We start from the raw sequence: 23,545 nt of genomic DNA, 5'->3' as shown, positions 1-23,545 counted from the left end.
TTTTAAAGTGACATCAGATGATGATGATGATGATGATGATCTGGGAAAGACTGCACATGGTGGAGAGCAGGTTTGGTTTTATAGTCAGGAGATGAACAACTGATGAAGTGTTTACACTGAAAGAGCTCACGGAGAAGTACAGAAGAACAGGAAAGGCCTGTGTTTAGTGTTTATTGAGGTGGAGAAGCCTTATCAGAGGGTGCAACGTTAAGACGAGTGCATGACGGAGAAAGTGTGAAAAAACACAAAAACAAAATGCCAGGAAGTAAGCTTGAATGGGTTTGTTAAGGAGCTGTTTATTATCAGTCACATTAATGAAGTCGACTGAATTTTGAATTTGAATTTATTAGGCACACGTATGCTTAACAACAATCACTCGCACACAAAACAAACAAAACTCATAGACAAAGTAATTAAAAGAAAGAAAAGAAAAAAGCAAACAATGTACATAGTGCCCAAAAGGCGTAGGCAGAAGCAATGCCTATCAACACCTACACCCCTCCGTACAGTCAAATTAAACCAGGCTATGTGCCTGATCATGAACGATCATTCCCAAACAAAATGTGAAGTCACACATTTCCCAAACAGCTTCTATTACGTGGTTGTTATCACCGTACATTTTCAGTAGTAAGGATTCAAGGATTCATACAGCACACAAACCCAACCTGTTTCATCAGATACATATCCAGAGAACAACATTTCTTTATATAAATATTTGAACCGGATCATATTTGGACATTGTTTGAGTTCCTCAGGTAGATTATTCCATTTTTGGGGCCCATAAATGGAGACACAGAAGCATTTCCTGGTCGTCCGAACACCCACAATTTTAAAATGACACAAACCCCTTAAATGATATAGTCCTTCTCTTTGCGTAAACAATTATTGAATTCTAAACGGCAATTGCTTATTTTTCACACTGTACATCAATTGAACAGTCTTGAACATTATATCATAGAGTTTTAATATTTTCGTTTTATGAACAATGGGTTGGTATGATCACGATACCCTGCATTGAGGACTGTTCTTAATGCTCTTTTGAAGGATGAATAATGGTTGCACTGTAGTTTTAGAGTTATTGCCCCAGACTTCAGCACAATAAGTCAGTTAAGGTGCAATCAATGTACAATACAGAATATGTAGTGATTTGCCATCAAGAATGTGCTTAGCCTTATTTAAAACTGCAATACTTTTTGATACTTTCTTTTGAATATGTTGAATATGAGCTTTCCAGTTGATTCTTTCATCAGTAATCACACCTAACAACTTGTTCTCTTCACAATTCAACATGTTCGGTGTAGCAAACACACACCTTAGACCTGTCTGTCACCTACTGAACACTGCCACCTGTTGGACATGTCTGGACTTGTTGCAGAGAATAATGGTGATGGAAATTAGGAGCAGGTGTGGTTGAAGTCATATGAGCTTGTATGTCAGTTTGGTGGCCACCAAGGCTGCTTGCAGGAAAGTCACAAATCTGAATCTTCACATAAAGAATCAGGAGCATGTGAAGCTATTTAGAGAGATAAGTTAAGATATCCATCGACATTAAAAATGCATTGGAAATTATTGTCTCATGGCATTTTTTATGATAGCTGCACCACAGCCTACATTCCAAAACATCTTTTTCAAACAGGAGAGTAATGGAAAACAAAGTGGTCAGTCTGACCACAGGTGAAGACCAGGTGATTCACTCGTTACTATCCGTGTTGCTTTAACATTTAATGCACCTTCACACCGAAGGTTCACCGCCCTCATGAATATTAAAAACTCTGCAAGAGCAGATGGGAGCTAAGTGCAGCTCCACTCTCGTGCCGTAACTTGAAAGCATTGACACGCTGTGACTGCAACTTACAGGCAAACTGCAGACTGGCCCTCCTGCTGAGGATCGCTCCGACGGTGTTGTAAGCCATGCATTGGTACATCCCGACGTCCTGGTAACGGTCCAGACTCCTTATGATGAGGTTGCCCCCAGACAGGCGCCGCCGGCGATCCAGGCTCAGATTTATGAGAGTCCCATTCAGTGACCATCTGTGAGGGCAAAGACACAATCAGGCGCTGGCAAAATGCACCGACAGGAAGAGAGTGACGAGCAAAACTTGCTGAAGCAAGAAAAATAAAATGTTCAGGTAGCTAAGAGATTATCAAGTATGTTGGCTGCTGCTTGCCACGCCCATCTTATTTACAAATCGACACCTCTCGTGTGTTAACATGATCACATATATGCCAGCATCTTCTCTATTAATAGCAGAAAGAGGCAACTGGTCATGTCTGTCTGTCTGTCTGTGATGATTTGTCTAAAACACAAAAAGCAATTTCAGTTATCCTTGACGGCCAAACTCAGTGGACCAATCGCTTGTAAGTCATGTTATAACAATGTCATTGGTCAACTCAGAGGTCACAGTCTACATCCACTTCAATATCTTCAAAACACAAAAAGCAATTTCAATCAAGTGTATTGAATAAAATCAGTGGACCATCCTGTTGCAACACAGGTCACGTCAGTGTCATTAAGCAAAGGTCAGGGGCAACTCCGAGGTCATCTTGTAGTGTTCACAGTATCTTCAAAACACAAAGAACAATTTAATTCAATGTCAGGGATGAAAGAAGGATGAAGAGTTTTCTGCATAAATCTCTGCTCTCATAAATGCCTGATTTTACACACACTGAACACACACTGCTGAAAACATATATTTGACATAGCACTGTCCTGGCATTGTCCTCATCCATGAACAGCTAAAATCCAAGTTTCAATCGGTGTTCCAGATCGTTTCTTTTTGAAGGATGTTGAAAGAGATTTATTCTCTATCTTTGACAATATGCCAAATCAGGCAATAAAACCTGAGCTCCATCTGGAGATGAAATCTTAGCCTCCTATGTCACTTTGAAATCTAAATGACTAAACACCAAGCTAAAATCTTGCTCAAGATATTATTCATATCTGTCTGTCTATCAAAACTCAAGAGGATATGTGTATGATGTTCACACAGGCAGTTACACACAAACATGAGCATAAGCAACAACTATTCCACTGACATAGGCAGTAAAAATAGGTGCTGACTCCTCACTACCTCGTCATGTACCAATCCGCCTGAAACAATTCAGATGTGATGATTCTTGTGGAGGCAGTGCGTAGACATGTACAGACACCCATGGGGTACATCTTGTTAGTAACATGTTGGACCCCTTGTTGCCTTGTTGTCTTGCCTGGAAGCTTGTATCAATGTCATGGATCACTGAATCCACAGAGCTGTACCAGATGGTGGAAAGCAATCACTGGTCTATCTCCACTTCTCAAAAGTATTTGCCTGTTGACTGCAGACAGGTGAAAAGTTGGCATTTACTGGGGTCCTCAATACCGTGTTACCTGCACTTTGGATTATGCACAGACAAGAATTCCACATGGCCAAAATGTCATAGCTAACATCCCCTCATTAAGCAAGTGATACTCCTTATCTGAGTCTATCTAAGTACTGTAAGTGTTTGTATGACACATGTTGTGTGGGCCGCTGAAGAGGAGGTACTGCTGGCCCACCACCACCAGATGGCGCCCTGCTTGAAGTGCGGGCTTCAAGAACAGAGGGCATCTGAGCCACTGGGAGTGACAGCTGTCACTCATCATCAGCATCAGCTGTCACTCATCCAACTCATTACCATCACCATAAAGGCCGGACTGCAACTCCACCTCCTCGCCGAGAAATCAGTTACCAGAAGAGGTAATTTCTCTGTTGAACTTAACGCTGACTTATAGTCTGAACTTCTTTGCAGCCGTTTTCCTGTGGTGTTGCCTTATCTGTGGGATTGGCGTTTGGTGTGATCAACGACGGCTTCGCTTCACACCCCAACCAGATAAGTGGTTAGACAGGAGCTGCACGAGTGTGTGATTGGAGGTGGAGGTGCTCCCTCCCAAAAGAACACAGACTGAGGGATTACTGAGTGTGCGTACTCACGCTCATCTGTACTGTTTCTGTTCTCTGCCAGCAGTACCAGGTCTGACAGCTGGAGACGGTGGCCACCTGGGGACCCAGGACTTGGCGGCTCCGGTGTTCTTCAGATCCGTTGGTGGTGGAAGCCGTGTGGGATCCGGCTCGTTTCTGGACGGACGTCTCCTATCCTCGAGCCTGCCCACACGTCACTCAACATATAATTGGCTGTTTTTCCAAACCTGTTTTGTCTGTATTCCGTTGTGCACATCATAACATTAAATTGTTACTGTTTTGGCTTATCCATTGCCCGTTCATTTACGCCCCCTGTTGTGGGTCCGTGTTCCTACACTTTCACAACAGGATTTCTCGGCCAGCATCATGGATCCCGAGGGGCGTCAACCATCGCTTGAACAGCCAATGGAAGAGCGAGGTGCACAGGTGCCAGCAGGAGGTGTGTTAGGTGAGCTGCAGCAAATCTTAACCACTTTTACTGCTCGGTTGAACTTAGTTACCGAGCAGAACGTTATTCTCAATCGGAGGATGGAGGCTCTCACCGCCCAGGTGGAAGCGTGCGCACAGGGCGCTGCTGCAGCACCTCCTCCTGCTGACCGGGTGCCAGAGACAGACATTCCGCTGGTCATTCAACGAACCCCCCCCACCATCCCCTGAAACATACATAAGCCCTCCAGAGCCGTACGGAGGCTGTGTTGAGACGTGCGCGGACTTCTTGATGCAGTGCTCACTCGTCTTTTCACAGCGTCCCGTCATGTATGCGTCAGACGCTAGCCGGGTGGCTTACGTAATAAATTTGCTTCGAGGAGAGGCACGCGCCTGGGCTACGGCGCTCTGGGAGCAAAATTCATGGCTTCTAATGACATATACTGGGTTTGTGAGGGAGTTCAAACAGGTTTTTGATCACCCCAATAGAGGCGAGACTGCTTCGAACGTGCTGCTGTCAATAAGACAGGGGCGTCGGAGTGCAGCGGAGTATGCAGTCGACTGCCGCATCAAGGCTGCGAGGTCCGGCTGGAATAACATTGCACTTCACGCCGCCCTCGTAAACGGACTGTCCCCGGTCCTGAAGGAGCACCTGCTGGCTAAGGACAAACCGCGGGATTTTGATGGGCTTGTTGATCTGGTTATACGATTAGACAACCGATTAACAGAACACCAACGGGAGTGAGACAAAGGGCGTGGTCAGGCATCAGCCATCCCTCTTCCTCCCAGGTCCGAAAGGGAGCCGACTTCCCCACGCTCCACAGCCAGGGCACTCCACGTGACGACAGCTCCCCCTGCTGCCGTTGTTAAGGAAACGAGCAGGGCCAAAAAATCAGATCAGAGACAAAGGAGGCTGGTCTGTGGGGAGTGTTTTCAATGCAGCATAACCGAGCACAAGCAGAAAAACTGCCCCAAATGGTCAAAACAGCAGCACACGTCCTTAAAGACTGGGCTAAGGGTGGGTCATAACACTCACGTGGGGAAACCCTGACGATCTGCACGCATCCCAGTTACGATCCTGAGTGGGGATCTAACCCTTCATGCCCCAGCACTGGTGGACACGGGGTCGGAGGGGAATCTGCTGGACAGCAGATGGGCAAAGCAGGTTGGGCTCCCTCTAGTGGCCTTACCGTCACCATTGTCGGTTCGGGCACTAGATGGCACCCTTCTTCCACTAATCACACACCAGACACAGCCAGTGACATTGGTTGTGTCTGGAAATCACTGGGAGGAGATTGTGTTTTATGTAACACCTTCTACCTCCCGAGTGATTTTGGGTTTTCCATGGATGTTAAAGCACAATCCCCGGATTGATTGGCCGTCTGGGGTTGTGACGCAGTGGAGCGAAACCTGCCACCAGGAGTGTTTAGGATCCTCGGTTCCACCTGGTGTGATGGCTAGTGAGGAGGTCAAGATTCCCTCCAATCTGACGGTGGTACCGGAGGAGTACCACGATCTTGCTGACGTCTTCAGCAAAGATCTGGCACTCACTCTTCTCCCGCACCGACCGTATGATTGTGCCATTGATTTGATTCCGGGCGCTGAGTATCCGTCCAGTGAGCGCGAATCAATGGAGACCTACATCCAGGACTCATTAGCTGCCGGGCTGATCCGGAACTCCACCTCCCCGATGGGTGCAGGTTTAGTTTTTGTGGGCAAGAAAGACGGCGGACTCCGTCCATGCATTGACTACAGAGGGCTGAACGAGATCACGGTTCGCAATCGATACCCTTTGCCCCTGTTGGATTCAGTGTTCACGCCCCTGCATGGAGCCCAAATTTTCACAAAACTGGATCTTAGGAATGCGTACCACCTGGTTCGGATCCAGAAGGGAGATGAGTGGAAGACGGCATTTAACACCCCGTTAGGTCACTTTGAGTACCTGGTCATGCCGTTCGGCCTCACCAATGCGCCCGCGACGTTCCAGGCCTTGGTTAATGACGTCTTGCGGGACTTCCTGCATCGGTTTGTCTTTGTATATCTAGATGATATACTCATCTTTTCCCTGGATCCTGAGACTCATGTTTCGCATGTACGTCAGGTTCTGCAGCGGTTGTTGGAGAACCAGCTGTTTGTGAAGGGCGAGAAGTGCGAGTTCCACCGTACTTCTTTGTCCTTCCTGGGGTTTATAATCTCCTCCAACTCCGTCGCTCCTGATCCGGCCAAGGTGCGGCAGTGAGGAGATTGGCCCCCAACCAACAAAACCGTAGGAAACTACAACAGTTCCTCGGTTTTGCTAATTTTTACCGAGGTTCATCAAAGGCTACAGTCAGGTAGTTAGCCCCCTGACAGTCCTGACCACCACTAAAGTCCCCTTCACCTGGTCGGATCGGTGCGAAGCGCCGCGTTTAGGGAGTTGAAACGCTGGGTTCTCGACTGCACCAGTCCTGGTGCAGCCCGATCCAAATCGCCAGTTTATAGTTGAAGTGGACGCCTCTGACTCAGGGATAGGAGCCGTGCTATCCCAGAGCGGGGAGTCTGACAAGGTTCTCCACCCATGTGCCTACGTTTCCCGCAGGTTGACCCCGGCTGAAGGAATTATGACGTCGGCAATCGGGAACTTCTTGCGGTGAAGGAGGCTCTGGAGGAGTGGAGACACCTGTTGGAGGGAGCTTCGGTACCATTCACGGTTTTCACAGACCATCGGAACCTGGAGTACATTCGGACCGCCAAGCGTCTGAACCCCAGGCAAGCCCACTGGTCACTGTTCTTCGGGCGTTTTGACTTTCAGATCACATACCACCCTGGGACGAAGAACCAACGGTCTGACGCCCTGTCCCGGGTGCACGAGGAGGAAGTCAGGACCGAGCTGTCAGACCCAACAGAAACCATCATCCCTGAGTCCACTGTCGTGGCCACCCTCCCTGGGATGTGGAGGAAGACCGTCCTGGAGGCCCTGACACGGAACCCGGACCCGGGGACTGGACCGAAGAACAAGATGTACGTCCCACCAGAGGCCAGGGCTGCAGTCCTGGACTTCTGTCACGGTTCCAAGCTCTCCTGCCACCCAGGGGTGCGAAGAACCATGGCAGTGGTCCGGCAGTGCTTCTGGTGGGCGTCTCTGGAAGCCGACGTCCGGGAGTATGTCCAGGCCTGCACCACCTGCGCCAGGGGCAAAGTCGACCACCACAAGACCAGGGCATGACTGCCATCCTCACGATAGTGGACCGGTTCTCCAAGGCGGCCCACTTCGTGGCCCTCCCGAAGCTCCCGACGGCCCAGGAGACTGCAGACCTCCTGGTCCACCACGTCGTGCGTCTGCATGGGATTCCATCGGACATTGTCTCAGATCGTGGTCCTCAGTTCTCCTCCCAGGTCTGGAGGAGTTTCTGCAGGGAACTGGGGGCCACCATAAGTCTCTCGTCCAGGTACCACCCCCAGACGAATGGGCAGGCAGAGCGGACGAACCAGGAACTGGAGCAGGCCCTCCGCTGCGTGACCTCCACGCACCCGACGGCCTGGAGTAACCATATGGCCTGGATCAAGTACGCTCATAATAGCCAAGTGTCATCTGCCACCGGCCTCTCCCCGTTTGAGGTATGTTTGGGGTACCAGCCCCCATTGTTTCCGCTATTGGAGGGAGAGGTCGGGGTGCCCTCAGTCCAGGCCCATCTAAGGAGGTGCCGTTGGGTGTGGCGTACCGCCTGCTCTGCCCTGCTCAAAGCCCGGATGAGGGCTAAGGCCCATGCAGACCGCTGGCGTGCCCCGGCCCCTACGTATCAGCCCGGGCAGGCGGTTTGGCTATCTACAAAGGACATCCCCCTGCAAGTGGAATCCCAAAAACTCAAGGACAAATTCAAAGGACCTTTCACCATCCTTAAAGTCCTCAGTCCAGCTGCAGTGAAGCTGAAGCTGCCAGCTTCACTGCGGATACATCCGGTCTTTCATGTGTCATGCCTCAAACCCTGCCATACCTCTCCACTCTGTGCCCCTGGACCGGCGCCGCCACCTGCCCGGATCATTGACGGGGAGCCGGCTTGGACTGTGCACCGGCTCCTGGACGTCCGTCGGAAGGGCCGGGGGTTCCAGTACTTAGCGGACTGGGAGGGATACGGACCCGAAGAACGCTCCTGGGTGAAGAGGAGCTTCATCCTGGACCCGGCCCTCCTGGCCGACGTCTACACCCAGCACCTGGACAAGCCTGGTCGGGCGCCAGGAGGCGCCCATTGAGGGGGGGGGGTCCTGTTGTGTGGGCCGCTGAAGAGGAGGTACTGCTGGCCCACCACCACCAGATGGCGCCCTGCTTGAAGTGCGGGCTTCAAGCACGAGAGGGCGTCGGACCCACTGGGATTGACAGCTGTCACTCATCATCAGCACCAGCTGTCACTCATCCAACTCATTACCATCACCATAAAGGCCTGACTGCAACTCCACCTCCTCGCCGAGAAATCAGTTACCAGAAGAGGTAATTTCTCTGCTGAACTTAACGCTGACTTATAGTCTGAACTTCTTTGCAGCCGTTTTCCTGTGGTGTTGCCTTATCTGTGGGATTGGCGTTTGGTGTGATCAGTGACGGCTTCGCTTCACACCCCAACCAGATAAGTGGTTAGACAGGAGCTGCACGAGTGTGTGATTGGAGGTGGAGGTGCTCCCTCCCAAAAGAACACAGACTGTGGAATTACTGAGTGTGCGAACTCACACTCATCTATACTGTTTCTGTTCTCTGCCAGCAGTACCAGGTCTGACAGCTGGAGACGGTGGCCACCTGGGGACCCAGGACTTGGCGGCTCCGGTGTTCTTCAGATCCGTTGGTGGTGGAAGCCGTGTGGGATCTGGCTCGTTTCTGGACGGACGTCTCCTATCCTCGAGCCTGCCCACACGTCACTCAACGTATAATTGACTGTTTTTCCAAACCTGTTTTGTCTGTATTCCGTTGTGCACGTCATAACATTAAATTACTGTTTTGGCTTATCCATTGCCCGTTCATTTACGCTTCCTGTTGTGGGTCCGTGTTCCTACACTTTCACAACAACACAAAGTCATTCAGTGATATCCAATCATCCTGTTCAGAGGAAACTAGGGATGTCCCGATCCAATCATATGATCGGAAATCGGGCCCGATCACGTGATTTCAGACTTGATCGAAATCAGATGTTGCATCCCGATCAGGAATCCGATATAGATTTTATACTCATTATTTTGATAAGCGCTATTTCAAGCTCACTGTTGCAGATTAATGGGCCTTTCATGTGTCGGAAACGTCAGAGGCATCAAGAATTGGTCTAAAAAGCATTATTTTCAATAAGACGCGTTGCTTTTTAGAGGCATCAGAAGCGTCACATCAAAAGCCGAGCTAAAGCGACGCTTCTGACAGGAGCGTGCATTGCTGCTTGTCGGAAGGCTGACGTGGTCAAAGTTCAACCCAATCTTTTTTTTTTTTTAATTGAACAAAAGAAAAACATAACAAGTTCAACCCAATCCAACTTTCGACGCTCTGAGCTCTGACTTAGCTTCACGCTGTCCAATAGGAACGACGTGTCAGGCCAAAACACGGAAGACTAGTGGCAGAAATCACTGATCTGTACAAAACAGATCGGTACAGAAACCACTGATCTGTACAAAACAGAAACGTATCACAGGACTACTCATTTATAGAGCAGTTTTCTGAAGAAAAATCCTTGGAAATGTTTTTTTTGTTGTCGTTTGTTACCTCAAAATTTCTGATTACTGTTTAAAAAAGTTTAGAACACTTGTAATTAAAATAGCTAAATCAATAAATGGTTCTTTAGAAACCTTTCATCTGTAAATTAAAACCACCTGTTATTTCAGATTAGATAATTTCTTGTTTAACATAAGGAACCTTGGACATTTATTTTTAGACAAATGGAAATTTGTACATTTTTTAAGTCTGGTAGATTATTACTTGATTGTTCAAGCTGCCTCAAGGAGAAGTGCACTGTTTAAGTGATAAATAATAAAATAAGGTGATTAAAATGAAAATATTATATATTTAGCATTTGTTCATTTTTCATTCAGTTTTTTTAAAGTATCGGCTCGGGACTCAGTATCGGCAGATACTCAAAATCAGATGACTCTGAATCGGATCGGGGCCAAAAAAAACCTGATCGGGACATCCCTAGCAAAAACATCATGTCAGCGCACGTTGTCTGAATGTCAGCTATATTTTGCACTGATGCGCGCCAAAGATATCCACATACATATCTCGTGAGTGTTGCTTGAATGTCGCGTGGCACTCTCGCGAATGTCAAGCGCTGCTTTCACAGAAGCAAGGATCTGCCAATTTTCATGCGAATGCCATGTGACTCTCTCATGGATGTCTAACGCCACTCATGGCTGACATGACGACGAGTTTACACGCAAAGTGCTCAACTGGTATTTTCCTGCTATTACTGTGTGTGAATAGACGCTGTGGAAGTTTACCCAACTGTATCCAGTAAGGAAAAAGATAATCCCAGCTGTTGTGGACAGCTGTATCCAGCCCACTGACTCCCTCAGCCAATTCCAGAAGTGCTGTCTCTCTCCGATGACACCGATGACCCCACCAGCAGGATGGAACCACGCTTCCATGTTGATTACCTGTTGTGACCCTTCTATTTGATTACTGCAGCAGAAATACATTTTCCAGGCAATGTTTTTCAAATCGTTCATCCAGTTTTGACCTTCCTGGTCTTAACTGACAGGAAGCCGAACCTGGTCTGGTCTCCAGCTGCTGTACCCCATTTGCTTTATGTTTCGATGCGTTGCATGTACACATGTAGAAAAACACTGCTGACTTCGTTGTTCTGATCATTCTCTCTCAGGCCCAGTGTGATCTGCAGTTTGGGAAATACTCCTATCAGCCTGTCTCGCACCAACAACCGTGCCACCTTCAGATTCACTTAAATCTTTTTCTTCATTCTGATGCTTGGTTTGAACTTCAGCAGATCCCTTTGCCCATGTCTACATGCTCAAAGCCATTGAGTTTTTAAAAAAGCAAATTAGCCATTTGAGATGTTGAGCAGTTGTACATAATAAAGCAGCTGATCAGCATACAGTATTTTCCAAAGTATAAATGGAAGGATTTTTGTGTGTGTGTGTTTTACTAGTTTGGGAAGTCCTGTGATTTATATGAGGAAGCAAATGATTTAAGTAAGGAGACAGTAAGGAGAGTAACAGCAGGTCAGCTAAGGGAAGGTACATCAATTATCTTTTACAAAGGAGCTTTCAAACTTTTACCTCATGTATGAAGGTCTGTTCAGTGACCAAAAGAAGCAGTATGGTATTGTACCAGACACAATACCATTATTTAGCTCGTTAGCTTCTGATTCTGACCTTCCACTTTGTGTTATCAAAAAAAAAAGAAAAAGAAAAAAAAAGCACAAATTAATGTTGCGTCTTGCTGCCTGAAGTGGAAGCACCACATTTTGAAAAATAAATCCAACTTGTACTTCGGTGCATCTTTTAGTTTGGAAAGTATGTCACATAGAACTTACTTTAGTTTAACTTCACATCTTCTGTGGTTATTATTTATGTTTCTGTAATACTCCAGACAAAACCTGTAATTATATTCTAATGTTTCATCGATTGTTCTATAACCATTTGTCCCCCCATATACAACAGCAGTCGTAAAATTTTGATATTAAAGTTGTCTTTTAAACTCTGTCCTTTACATTTCAGCACAAACAAAAAGACAACGGTTTTAACAGCCATCCCAGCAATTAACATCAGTCTTAACCACAATTACCTCTTACCTGCCATGTTATATTTACGTACATAATGTGACATTATTGCACCTCTGACTTGCCATTAGGACAATCCATTAAGACTTGGCAAGAGGTAACGACGTGTTACTCTCCTTTTCACTTTCTATTACATTCTTGCCCACACTTTACTGGGACAGGAATTCAAAAAATATAATAACATGCTGCTTTCCACAACATCAGATTGTGCCATCCAAGAAAAGAAGCACATAAAAGAACTCTTGGAAGCACAAGTTTAATTGACTGAATTAAAGGAGTTCCATTATTCCCTGAAAAATAAAAACATTTTCAGTTGGTGGAGCGCTGTGTCCATGAACCCATCACAGTTTTTCAAGGATTTCAAGAATGGTTTGTCATTTCTGTTCCCTCCCAAAGTGCAGATCCAAATAATCTGTTTCTTTCAGTTATACATTCATCATTTCTGCTTTTCTTTATCTAAAAAAACAAAGCAGGACATGAGTGGTGATGGCACCTTTTCAAAAGTGTTCAGGTATAAAGTTTAAAGTCTTGATGAAGGCTTGCTGTTTTTATCTTGACACTGGGAGAGCCACAGTTGGCTGTGACACATGCAAATTGACCCTGCAGTGCTTTATGGTATATAATTTGAGATGCATTTAAAGAGGTTGGCATTGCACTGATAAATGCTGCTGCGCTCGCGTACAGTGCGTTTACCACTTCCTGACCCGTTGTTCTGCGGCACCCTGAATGCAGAGGAAAAAAGCAGCTCCAAACGCACCGCTGGAGGCTGGTGTGCATTTGACCACAGCCAAACTCAAATATTAGAGATGATCCTGCAGTCGAGAGCCGCAAGCTTCAAATGTCAGTTCAAGTAAAGGTTGTCTTAGTCATCTTCTGCATAGAAAAGAAAAAATGCACCACTTTCTCCACCTGCTGTGGACAAGATGCTTTCATGCATCTCTGACACGAGTTACTGTGGAAACTCTTCTCTCTATGAGAGACAGGACCGGTTTGAGGACAGGAAACAGGAGAGAGAGAGAGAGAAACGGAAAACGGGGGGAAGGAACAAAGTGAGTCCATTTACACTTCAAGAAAAGAAGCCATAGAGGTTTTCAGGGTACGCCGAGCCGAGCGTACAGAGGCGCCACACTAAAACACGCTTTATCTCACCTTTAATCAGCATGTGGGAATACCTGCTCTAAGCAAGGAATGTGAGGAGGGCGAAATAAAGAACTGTGCTCCCAGAATGCCATCACTCAGCTCATCTCCACCGGCTGTGCTGCAATAATTTCGCTGTCAAACACCAAAGACTCCTTTGATTTGTGGCTGCTGGTGCAAACTACTGCTGAGCAACCTGCGTATGCTTTATTACAGCAAATCATCATCTCTGAGGTTGATGGACACGCGGGAGCGTCTGACTCTGTTTTATGTCATGTTTCTATGAATACATCAGTGGCCCAAGATCAGAGATGCCATTTGACCACTTTCTGAAAATACAGTCACCGTTAAAATAGACCCTCCCACTTGTCGATGTGTGACTTAAAGTACATTAGTCTTGCTATTTCAAAATGATTCTAAATCTCTCTGTATTCAAAATGCTGCTGCCAGACTTTTGACAGAAAGCAGAAAGTTCGACCACATTACACCCATTTTGGCATCTCTTCACTGGCTTCCTGTCCCAGTGAGATCACATTTTAAGGTTCTGCTACTAGTCTATAAAATTGTTCACAGACTGGCACCTCCTTACTTAGCTGACCCACTTAAACCCTACGTACCAGCCCAGGCTCTGCGTTCTCAGGGTGCAGGACTACTTTGTGTCCCTGGGGTGAATAAAAAGTCTGCGGGTCACAGAGCTTTCTCTTATTGTGCCCCTGTTCTGTGGAATGATCTCCCTCCATCAATAAAACAGTCAGATTCTGTAGAGACTTTCAAGTCCAGACTTAAGATGCACCTTTTTTTTCCATTTTGTATGACTAGCACACTGGCATAGTGTCTTACTATGCTTTTTTAATCCTTTAAATGTTTTTTAATCTTTGGGGGCTGGGTCTTTTAGTGAAGCTTAGGGCTAGTGGCTGGCGATCACCTTGGTATTAATTTTGTTTTTTTTTGTTGCTTAATGCTGACAAATTACACTGTATTTGTTGTCTTTTTGATGCCTGATTCTTTTTTCTGATGCCTGATTTTTTTGTTTGTGTGAAGCGCCTTGAGGTGACTTTGTTGTGATCTGGCGCTATATAAATAAATAAAATGAAAAATGAATGAAGTGTATTTGTTATTTGTGATGTAAAAGTCACCATAAGTGATGGATATGAATAACATATCCATCACAAACATAGACAGCTTTAAAATGCATTACACAGTCTTCAGTGTCATTTTGTTTAAATCACTCAAAATCTGGTCATATTAAGTACAACATTTGTTGTACTTAATATTAAGACAACATTTTCACTCAACAGATGAAACTGTATATTAATTATGTTTTATTTCTACATGGGTCTATGAGAAAGCTGCACAACTTCACCAGGTTTTGGAAGAATGTGGCCATGGAGGCTTAGAGAGGATTCTGTGTTGGGCTGTGCAAGATAAATTGAAATGGTGAAGTGACAGGATGAAGGGAACATATTGGGATTGGGTCTGAATCTGCACTGTCCCAGTCCACCCACCTGTAAATGGGTACTGGGCTCTGGTGAAGAAGTAACCTGTGATGGACTGGTATCCCATCCAGTGTTAGGATTTTACTATTTCTGTTAGGTTCCTCTGCTGTGTCCCCCCCATATGTCTTCTTGTTTTGTGAGTCTAGACTGGGCCTGGCTGACCTTTGGACATCTTGCACCTGCAATCTATCATCCACTTCTGTGTAGTTTAAAGACCAGCTCATTCTTCCACTCCTCTCCAGTTTGTTGACTCACTGTACCCCCTGTGGTACACTTGACTGTAGTTTGTATCTCAAAGATAATTCAGTTTGTGTAAGATTTTGAGATGGGATTTAACTTTGTTTGTTTTTTGTATTTTTTCCCAGCCAGCCTCACCACCAGTTTGCTCATGCCAAGCCTTTAGGTCTGCTAGTCTCCAAGCATAATCCTGCTCACCACCCTGACCACTGCACTCATTGTAAAATAAGTGACATTGTCATTTCTACTAAAAATTACTAAACAAAGTAATACATAAGTCCCATATAGGTCCTGAGGCCCCTCCTACTCTTAAATGCCAGGAGGAAATTTATGCGATTTATTAATTTTTGGAAACTTCCACGCTGTCTAAAGAAGCATTCATCTTGATGTGTACACACTGCTGACCCATTAAAATTTGACATACTGAAGAAAACCTGAAATACATACTGTACTTACTCTAATAAACATCACAGGGGCACAAAATTTTTATGAAGGCGCGTTTATTGCAGAACGTTTGCGTATGTGTTCATGCATGCATGCTGTACACAGTATGCCCTTATGATACATATGTACATGCGTACTGCATGCCAGAGAAGCATCGCAGACTCGAAGCGAATGTTGTTTTCTGCATGCAGTATCTGCTACACAATTACATAAAATGACTCCATGCAAACATTTTTACCCTGCAGCTTTCAAGCTAAAAGGGGAAGCACCATGCCACTCGGCTTGAGCTTTAGGAAACTTGTCCGGGAGTGGTGTGCGAACAAGGATAGGCTTGCAACCCTGGCCAAAACAGCAAAACGGGTGCCTGGTGGGGGGACTGCAGGCGTTCCAGTGACAGGGAAAGGTCTGAAATATGATGCACTGTAGCTGCATAAGCAAATGGAACCAGAACAGACTTGATGAGGTAGGACTATTTCATTTTCATTGTACTCTATTCTCTCATGAATTCATAATTTCACTATACGTAATGTGGTGGAAAAAAAAAAAATCAACAGGGACTTTTACTGGAGAGGGAACATTTATTAGAGTAAATACGACATATCTTATAAGTATTACTTTAAAACAGCTGCAGCCGGTCTGCTCTGTGTCAGCCTGATCCCATCAGATCTCCAAAGCTAAGCAGTGCAGGACCTGGTTAGTACTTGGATGGGAGACCTCTTCCAAACACCAGCGGCTCTGTGTGTTTCTCCAGGTTACACTGGAGTTGCGTCAGGAAGGGCATCCGGCGTAAAACTTGTGCCAAATACCAATGTGGATCTGGCTGTATCTGCTGTGGCGACCCTGAACAAAACGGGAGCAGCAACATTACTTTAAAATACCTGAAGGAAAATAAATGTAGTTTCTAAGTGGCATATTGATGGAAGATGTGTATTAGGAGGAAAAACATACATTGAAAGTTTTTAGCTGGCGTGTACACCTACCTGTACTGAGGAGGCGGTGATCCTTTAGCATCACAGGTCAGCGTGGCCTCCTCCTCTATAGAATCGACAGGAATGAACAGGTCACCTGGTTCCATCCTCCATTTGGGACCATGGAACGAACCGCTGTCCAAGCAATCTGTCACCAACACAGTGACAGCGGAATATAAAAATCAGAACATTTTGATATGGTCACGCCCCCATGATACAGAAAATGCAGAGGTTGGACAATAAAGTGACCAAGAACATTTCACACTATTATGAGGTGTTACAAAATGTCAGTGTTGTATCTGAAATGCGCCACTGCTCTTTGTGGCCCATTTGTCATTCTTAAAATGGGAAAGTTACATCTTTGTGCAGCAGAGATTTTGATCTACAATACCTCGACTGGAGATTTTATCTACTTCTACAGTCATCTACATTTAAAAAAAACAACAACAACAAAAAACAACACAGTTTCCTTAGAAGTAAACTTCTGAATCAAAAGGCCCATGACCTGATCCTGGAAAAGCGGTTGAAGATGAGCGAGTGAGTGAATCAAATGCCAAAAATAACTGTTCGTTGGCATTGCAATGCAGTTGAAGCTGGTGAAGGATGGTTACATTATAGACTTCCTCCTACCTTCAATGCTTCTAGAAAAATGCAGAGGTTATTTGGTGTATTATGATTTTTTTTTAAACTGGAGAAATAGTAATGGATTAACCTTTTCCCAATACAGTGCATCCAGTGGCAGTGCATTTTCCCCCCAATATTTTCTTCACACACAATGGAAAATGCATACATCACATTGGTGTAAATGATAAAGTACAAGACAAGAATAAACAATAAAACAAGCAAAAGTAAAATAAATAAATAAATAAAAATTCAGTGGCAGGAACTGGGAGACTAGTCAGGATTGAGGGAAAAATGTACAGAGACATCCTGGATGAAACCCTCCTCCAGAGCGCTCTTGACCTCAGATTGGGGCAATGGTTCATCTTTCAGTAGGACAATGACCCTAAGCACACAGCCAAGATATCAAAGGAGTGGCTTAAGGACAACTCTGTGAATGTCCTTGAGTGGCCCAGCCAGAGCCCAGACTTGAAAATGATTGAACATCTCTGGAGAGATCTGAAAATGGTTGTGCACTGACGCTCCCCATCCAACCTGATGAAGCTTGAGAGGTGTTGCAAAGATGAATGGGCAAAACCGTCCCAAAGAGAGGTGCTCCAAGCTTGTGGCATCATATTCAAGAACACTTGTAATTGCTGCCAAAGGTGAATCAATAAAGTTGAGAAAAAGGTGTGCATACTCATGTGTGTGTAATTTCTTAGTTGGTTTTTTTTTTATTCTTAATAAATTTGCAAAAATTAAAAAAAAAAATCATTTTGTTATTATGGGGTGTTGTGAGTAGAATGTTGAGGGGAAAAATGAATTTACTTCATTTTGGAATAATGCTGTAACATAACAAAATGTGGAAAGCATTGAGAAATGTTTCCAAAACAAATAAACTTAGTGTTACTAATACATTCTAAATAAATGATATGTGTGATTGCAAGTTTATTACTGAGTGTCACATTATTTTGTCAGTATTATAATTGTATTAGGGGCGTCTCTGGGCCCCTACAATCCTTCTCCTTATTCTCCCCTTTTCCTTTTCAGCACCCCTGGTCAGAAGACAGAACATAGTGTACTCAAAATGTGCACAGGTAACAGTCATGCAGGCAGGAGACTTCAAACATATGGATGAGCAGCATTTGCAGCAGATGCTCCAAAGCCAAAAGTCAGTACATGGCACTCACATGTACACAGACGCCAGCCATGTAATCTGAAGGCTTGAGACGTATGGAGGGCAAACTGCTAACGGTTTTCACCTGATAATTCTAGAAATTTCTGAACTGTCAAAAGACATGATATGGCATCCACAGACTGCACATGGACAGAGGCCATGCAGACAAGAAGCTTCAAATGTATGTATATCGGGCTTCTAAGTGTAATACTGTATAAGTTATAAATGCAATAGTTCATAAATGATAAAAGTACTTATTCTTTATATTTTATTATAGCTTAATCAAAAAATGCAAATCAAACCCAACAATATGTTGCAATCAAGCAGGAGTGAGGGGAAGATTGAGAGTGCTGCAGCTGTGTTGTGAATGGAAGTCAATACAGTGGAGTGCTCCTTTAAATCTGTGCCATCTTCTCTTTTCTGACACTGACATGGTTTTTGGCTCTGCTGCTATCATTCCGCAACTGTAACTGTCTAAACGTGAAAGAATCATTACTCATATAAAAAGGTGCTTTACCTGCCAGACAGTCGATGATTGATAACAATAGCAGCTGTTTCCATGGAAACGTCATCTTTGGCAGCCAAGGGCAAATGAGACTTTCATCCAATAAGCTTTGAAATGGCACTCGTGTTCGCTGAGAAAGGAGCTTGACCTGTTGAAACAAAAGTTTTGCTGTGAAATACCAAACTGTGAATTGATGGATGGACTCAAAAGACAAATGACAACAACAACATCTTTATCCCATTTTACGCTCCCACTCAGGCCTCTGAGTTATCAATCAAAGCAACTGAAAAAGTGAACATTTCAGTTGTGAAAATATCTTTACAAATCTTATTTAGCTGAAAGAATAGATCTTTTTTTGTCAGCTACTCCAGCAGAACTCATCAAAGAGCAAACTTGATTAAGACTAAAGCTCCTCCCACACGTAAGGTGTGTGCGTGGCATGTTAGTAGTAACCACTGGTGCGTTATACTCAATGCCAATTCCAGTGACTACCGGCATGTGCACAGTGGGTGACTGCTGCACGTGCTTGACGTTCAGTGGTGTTTAATGTAGCATCTTGTCTGATGTTTCTGACCCAGTGTTTTATCAACTTTGTCTGTTTTCTTCCATTTTATCATGAATTTGGAGTTTGTGTGCATGCGAGTCAGTGGCGTGAAAGGAGAGACCATGCAAATGAAGGTGAGTGCCGACTGCTTCTGGTCATATTCAAAACACCTTGCCGAGTGCCAACCACTGTATGGCCTTGTGGGGACATGCTTGTCAGGGTGTTCAAAATACTTCACAGGATGTTCAAAACACTCTCCCACAAACATGTTCCCATAAGGCCATGGTGAGTGCCAACCACTGTATGGCCTTGTGGGGACATGCTTGTCAGGGTGTTCAAAATACTTCACAGGGTGTTCAAAACACTCTCCACAAGCATGTCCCCACAAGGCCATGGCGAGTGCCGACCACTGTATGGCCTTGTGGGGACATGGTTGTGGCGAGTGCTACACCCACCTCTAATCAACACCCACACACCGCTCATGTGAGAAGGGCTTAAGATTCAGATTTTTTTTTAGATTTTTTTTCTGGACTTGGCCATTAAAAGTGTAGGCTGTGAATGTGTTGAACTTGGAAAGATATACGAGGTCTATTAGAAAAGTATCTGACCTTATTATTTTTAAAAAAAAACCATATGGATTTGAATCACGTGTGATTACATCAGCCAAGCTTGAACCCTCGTGGGCATGCGAGAGTTTTTTCACGCCTGTCGGTGACGTCATTCGCCTGTGAGCACGCCTTGTGGGAGGAGTGGTCCAGCCCCCTCGTCAGAATTCCTTTGTCTGAGAAGTTGCTGAGAGACTGGCGCTGTGCTTCATCAAAATTTTTTCCAAAACTGTGAGGCACATCCGAGTGGACACCATTCGACAAATTAAGCTGGTTTTCGGTGAAAATTTTAACGGCTGATGAGAGATTTTGGATTGTTTCTATCACTGTAAGGACTTCCCATGGAGCGGGACGTCGCGCAGCGCTCCGAGGCGATGTCGTCATCCTGTTTCAAGCTGAAAACCTCCAAATTTAAGCCTCTGTTGACCCAGGACGTCGTGAGAGAACAGAGAACTTTCAGAAGAGGTCGGAATCAGCAGTTTATCCGGACATTCCACTGTTAAAGGAGATTTTTGTAATGAAAGACGTGCGGATTGGCGCGTCGGCTCGCAGCTGGAAAAACACAGGAAAAACACCTCCGTTGGAAGCCTTAAGGACAAGTTGGAACATGCCCTGCTGTTAAACAATTTCTCAGATACTCACTCAACTGAAAGCCCCCAAAAGCCGCCTGGATTTTACAAATGGTTATCAACACGGAGGTGTTTTTCCTGTGGCGGGCGAGCTGCGCCAGCTGCGAGCCAACACGCCAATCCGTCCGCACGTCTTTCATTAAAAAAAAAAAATCTCCTTTAACAGTGGAATGTCCGGATAAACTGCTGATTCCGACCTCTTCTGAAAGTCCTCTGTTCTCTCACGACGTCCTGGGTCAACAGAGGCTTAAATTTGGAGGTTTTCAGCTTGAAACAGGATGACGACGTTGCCTCAGAGTGCTGCGCGACGTCCCGCTCCGTGGGAAGTCCTTACAGCGATAGAAACAATCCAAAATCTCTCATCAGCCGTTAAAATTTCCACTGAAAACCATCTTAATTTGTCGAATGGTATCCACTTGGATGTGCCTCACAGTTTTGTAAAAAATTTTGATGAAGCACAGTGCCAGTCTCTCAGCAACTTCTCAGACAATGAAAATCCGACGAGGGGGCTGGACCACTCCTCCCACAAGGCGTGCTAACAGGCGAATGACGTCACCGACAGGCGTGAAAAAACTCACGCATGCGCACGAAGGTGCAAGCTTGGCTGACGTAAAAACATATGAATCAAACCCATATAGTTTTTTAAAAAATAAAAAGGTAGGATACTTTTCTAATTTTTTTTAATGCCACTAATTTTTTTGGTACGTGATTAATGCACACATGTTTTGTGACTCTGCTCCAGTTTAGGACATCAGGAAGCCACGCAGCAGGAATAGTGTGGCAGAAACAAACCTCCCTGAGCAGAAGTGACCAATCAAGGCATTTTTGATGCATTTTATAAGCACAGAGTTGTCACGGTGCCACAGTGAAAGTTTAAAAAACACTCATCAAATACATATCAGATTGGTTTCTGATGAACGGGGAGTGTGATATCTTCCTCCTGCCTGATCAGTTAGCAGTTTCCACAAAAATAAATAAATTTTTCCTCATCACTGTTTAACTCCCATTCATGGGTATGTAGCCAGAGAGGCAAGTCAACCTCCCCCCCCCCCCCCCCCCGTTCGAGTAAAAGTCGTTTTTTGTTTTCTTACATACAACAATAAGAAGAAGAAAAAGAAGAAAAGGAAGAATGAATTTATTTGTGAGCAACTAAAACATCAGTCAGTCATCATTCAGTGTCCTAGTTCTACAACTGCAATTCTGCGCTAAGTAGAATTGATGAAACATTAAAACTGATATTCACTTATCTAAAAAATGAATTAATAAATAACTAATGATTAGAAACATTTAAGAGGGAGCTTGGACTGAAGATTAAAAAATGTGCAATTAAGTTAAATTAAATTGTGAATTAACTGACAATCGTGATTATACACACACACACACACACACACACACACACACACACACCACACACACACACACACACACACACACACACACACACATGTATGTGTGTGTGTAATGTGTGCCCCAGTGTTAAAGACCTAAATTTAATGAGCTTCCTCTTCATAGAAAAACCAACATTTCCACCAAGTTTCCTAACAACAAACCAAAACAACAACAAAAACAATTCATTAGTGTTTTTGAAATGCGGCTAAGATGCAGACGGGAACACTGAGGCAAAACCAAACCTTCTTGTTGGAGGTAATCAGAGAATAGCCCAACAGTGTCACTGCGCACGCTGTGGTGGAACAAACTTGCACCCACAGATTTCTGAGGGTGATGCCACAGGCATTTGGGATGAAGCCTGCCAATCTATTAGGGGTGCAACCAACTCTTAGGCTAATCCCTCACTTGGATGATTCACTTTCTGGCTGTCTGGCTAGCCTTGGACTTGTGAATTGGGTGCCACCAATCAATTAGATTCACCCATGGCAGCATGTGTCTCCTCACATACTGGGGCCAGTCAAGACAGCCTGACGAGGAAGCCACTCCGCCCCGGCCCAGAATCAAGGGCAAGTGTCTATCAGCTCGTAGCATGTGTTGTAAATTGTGATGTGGCCGCTTCACGCAGGAGGAGACTGAGCGAGTAACGACGCAATTATGAGATGCCAAACACAGACACAATAGAGGAACAATGATAGCACAGGAGGTGAGTGAGCAAACACGTGTGCACCTGCACGAGGCTGTGCATTGATCGCTGGTCTGAAAGCACAGGCTATCACAAGTGTATTCAAGGGGTGTTCAAGATATATTAAGGCCAGAGAGAGATAATAACACCAATCTACTCAATATCACACAACCCTCACACGCACCTACACAGCAAACTGACATTTTCACCGCATAGAACACATATAACACCCCACCCCCACACACACGCATTTCCATCTGAGCCATGATGTGTGCCTTGTTTGTGGGCCTAATCCCACTGCTAACATGGAGAAGAAGAAGGACTACATTTCTATAATGCTTTTCCATCTAGCAGAAACGCATCACAATGATGCCTCCTATTTACTTCCCCAGTATAGGCTGGTACCCACTTTTACAGCTGAGTGGACTGAGGTGATGCAGATTAAGTTTCTTGTCCAAAGACAAAGACACGGATTCAATGTAGACAGGGATTCAAACCCAGGTCTACATTGTGGGAGGACAGCGACTGCTCCCTCTTGTCGCTGCAAATGCCCACTCTGATTAAAGATCAGGGGCAAGTGGTTGTGGTTTGCCGCTGTCACTTGTAGCTAATGTGGCTGTTGGGTTAGTGGCAGATACTCACACTTCTTTGGGCCAACAAGGAAAATCTTCATGGAAAAACACTTAGAAAGATTATTATTATTATTTTTTAAGGAATCGTCCAGGTTTTTTCCCCAAGGAAGCAATGGACATTTTTCAGTTTTCAATCACAAAATAATATTATTCATCCACAAAGGAATTATTTGACAAGAACAGCATACAGCAGGGAGGCAAGATATATTATTTCAAGAATATACTGTGTTGGAACGCTCCATATCGCTGTCATTTAGTTCCCATTGGTGGCATTGCTGCACTGTACAGCACATATTTTACAACCCCAATTCCAATGAAGTTGGGACGTTGTGTAAAATGTAAATAAAAACATAATAAAATGATATGAAAATCTTCTTCAACCTATATTCAACTGAAT

At 44.8% G+C, this 23,545-nt stretch overlaps 1 protein-coding gene across 1 annotated transcript in view; it reads right to left on the bottom strand.

Moving 5' to 3' along the window:
- LOC117512981 (contactin-3-like) overlaps positions 1-18,811 on the bottom strand; it is a 136,614-nt gene extending 117,803 nt beyond the window's left edge. The window contains exons 1-3 of the mRNA XM_034173239.1: positions 18,680-18,811; positions 16,398-16,533; positions 1,856-2,031 (exon numbers count right to left, since the gene is read on the bottom strand). Coding sequence (XP_034029130.1) covers positions 1,856-2,031; positions 16,398-16,533; positions 18,680-18,734 — 367 coding nt within the window. The 5' untranslated portion in view covers positions 18,735-18,811. The remainder of the gene's footprint in view (positions 1-1,855; positions 2,032-16,397; positions 16,534-18,679) is intronic.
- Positions 18,812-23,545: the final 4,734 nt, after the last annotated feature.

Source organism: Thalassophryne amazonica, chromosome 6 (genome assembly GCF_902500255.1).
Source record: "Thalassophryne amazonica chromosome 6, fThaAma1.1, whole genome shotgun sequence".
Taxonomy (NCBI): domain Eukaryota; kingdom Metazoa; phylum Chordata; class Actinopteri; order Batrachoidiformes; family Batrachoididae; genus Thalassophryne; species Thalassophryne amazonica.
The sequence above is the reverse complement of the archived record's forward strand: the minus strand, read 5'-3'. Positions and strand labels throughout refer to the sequence as shown.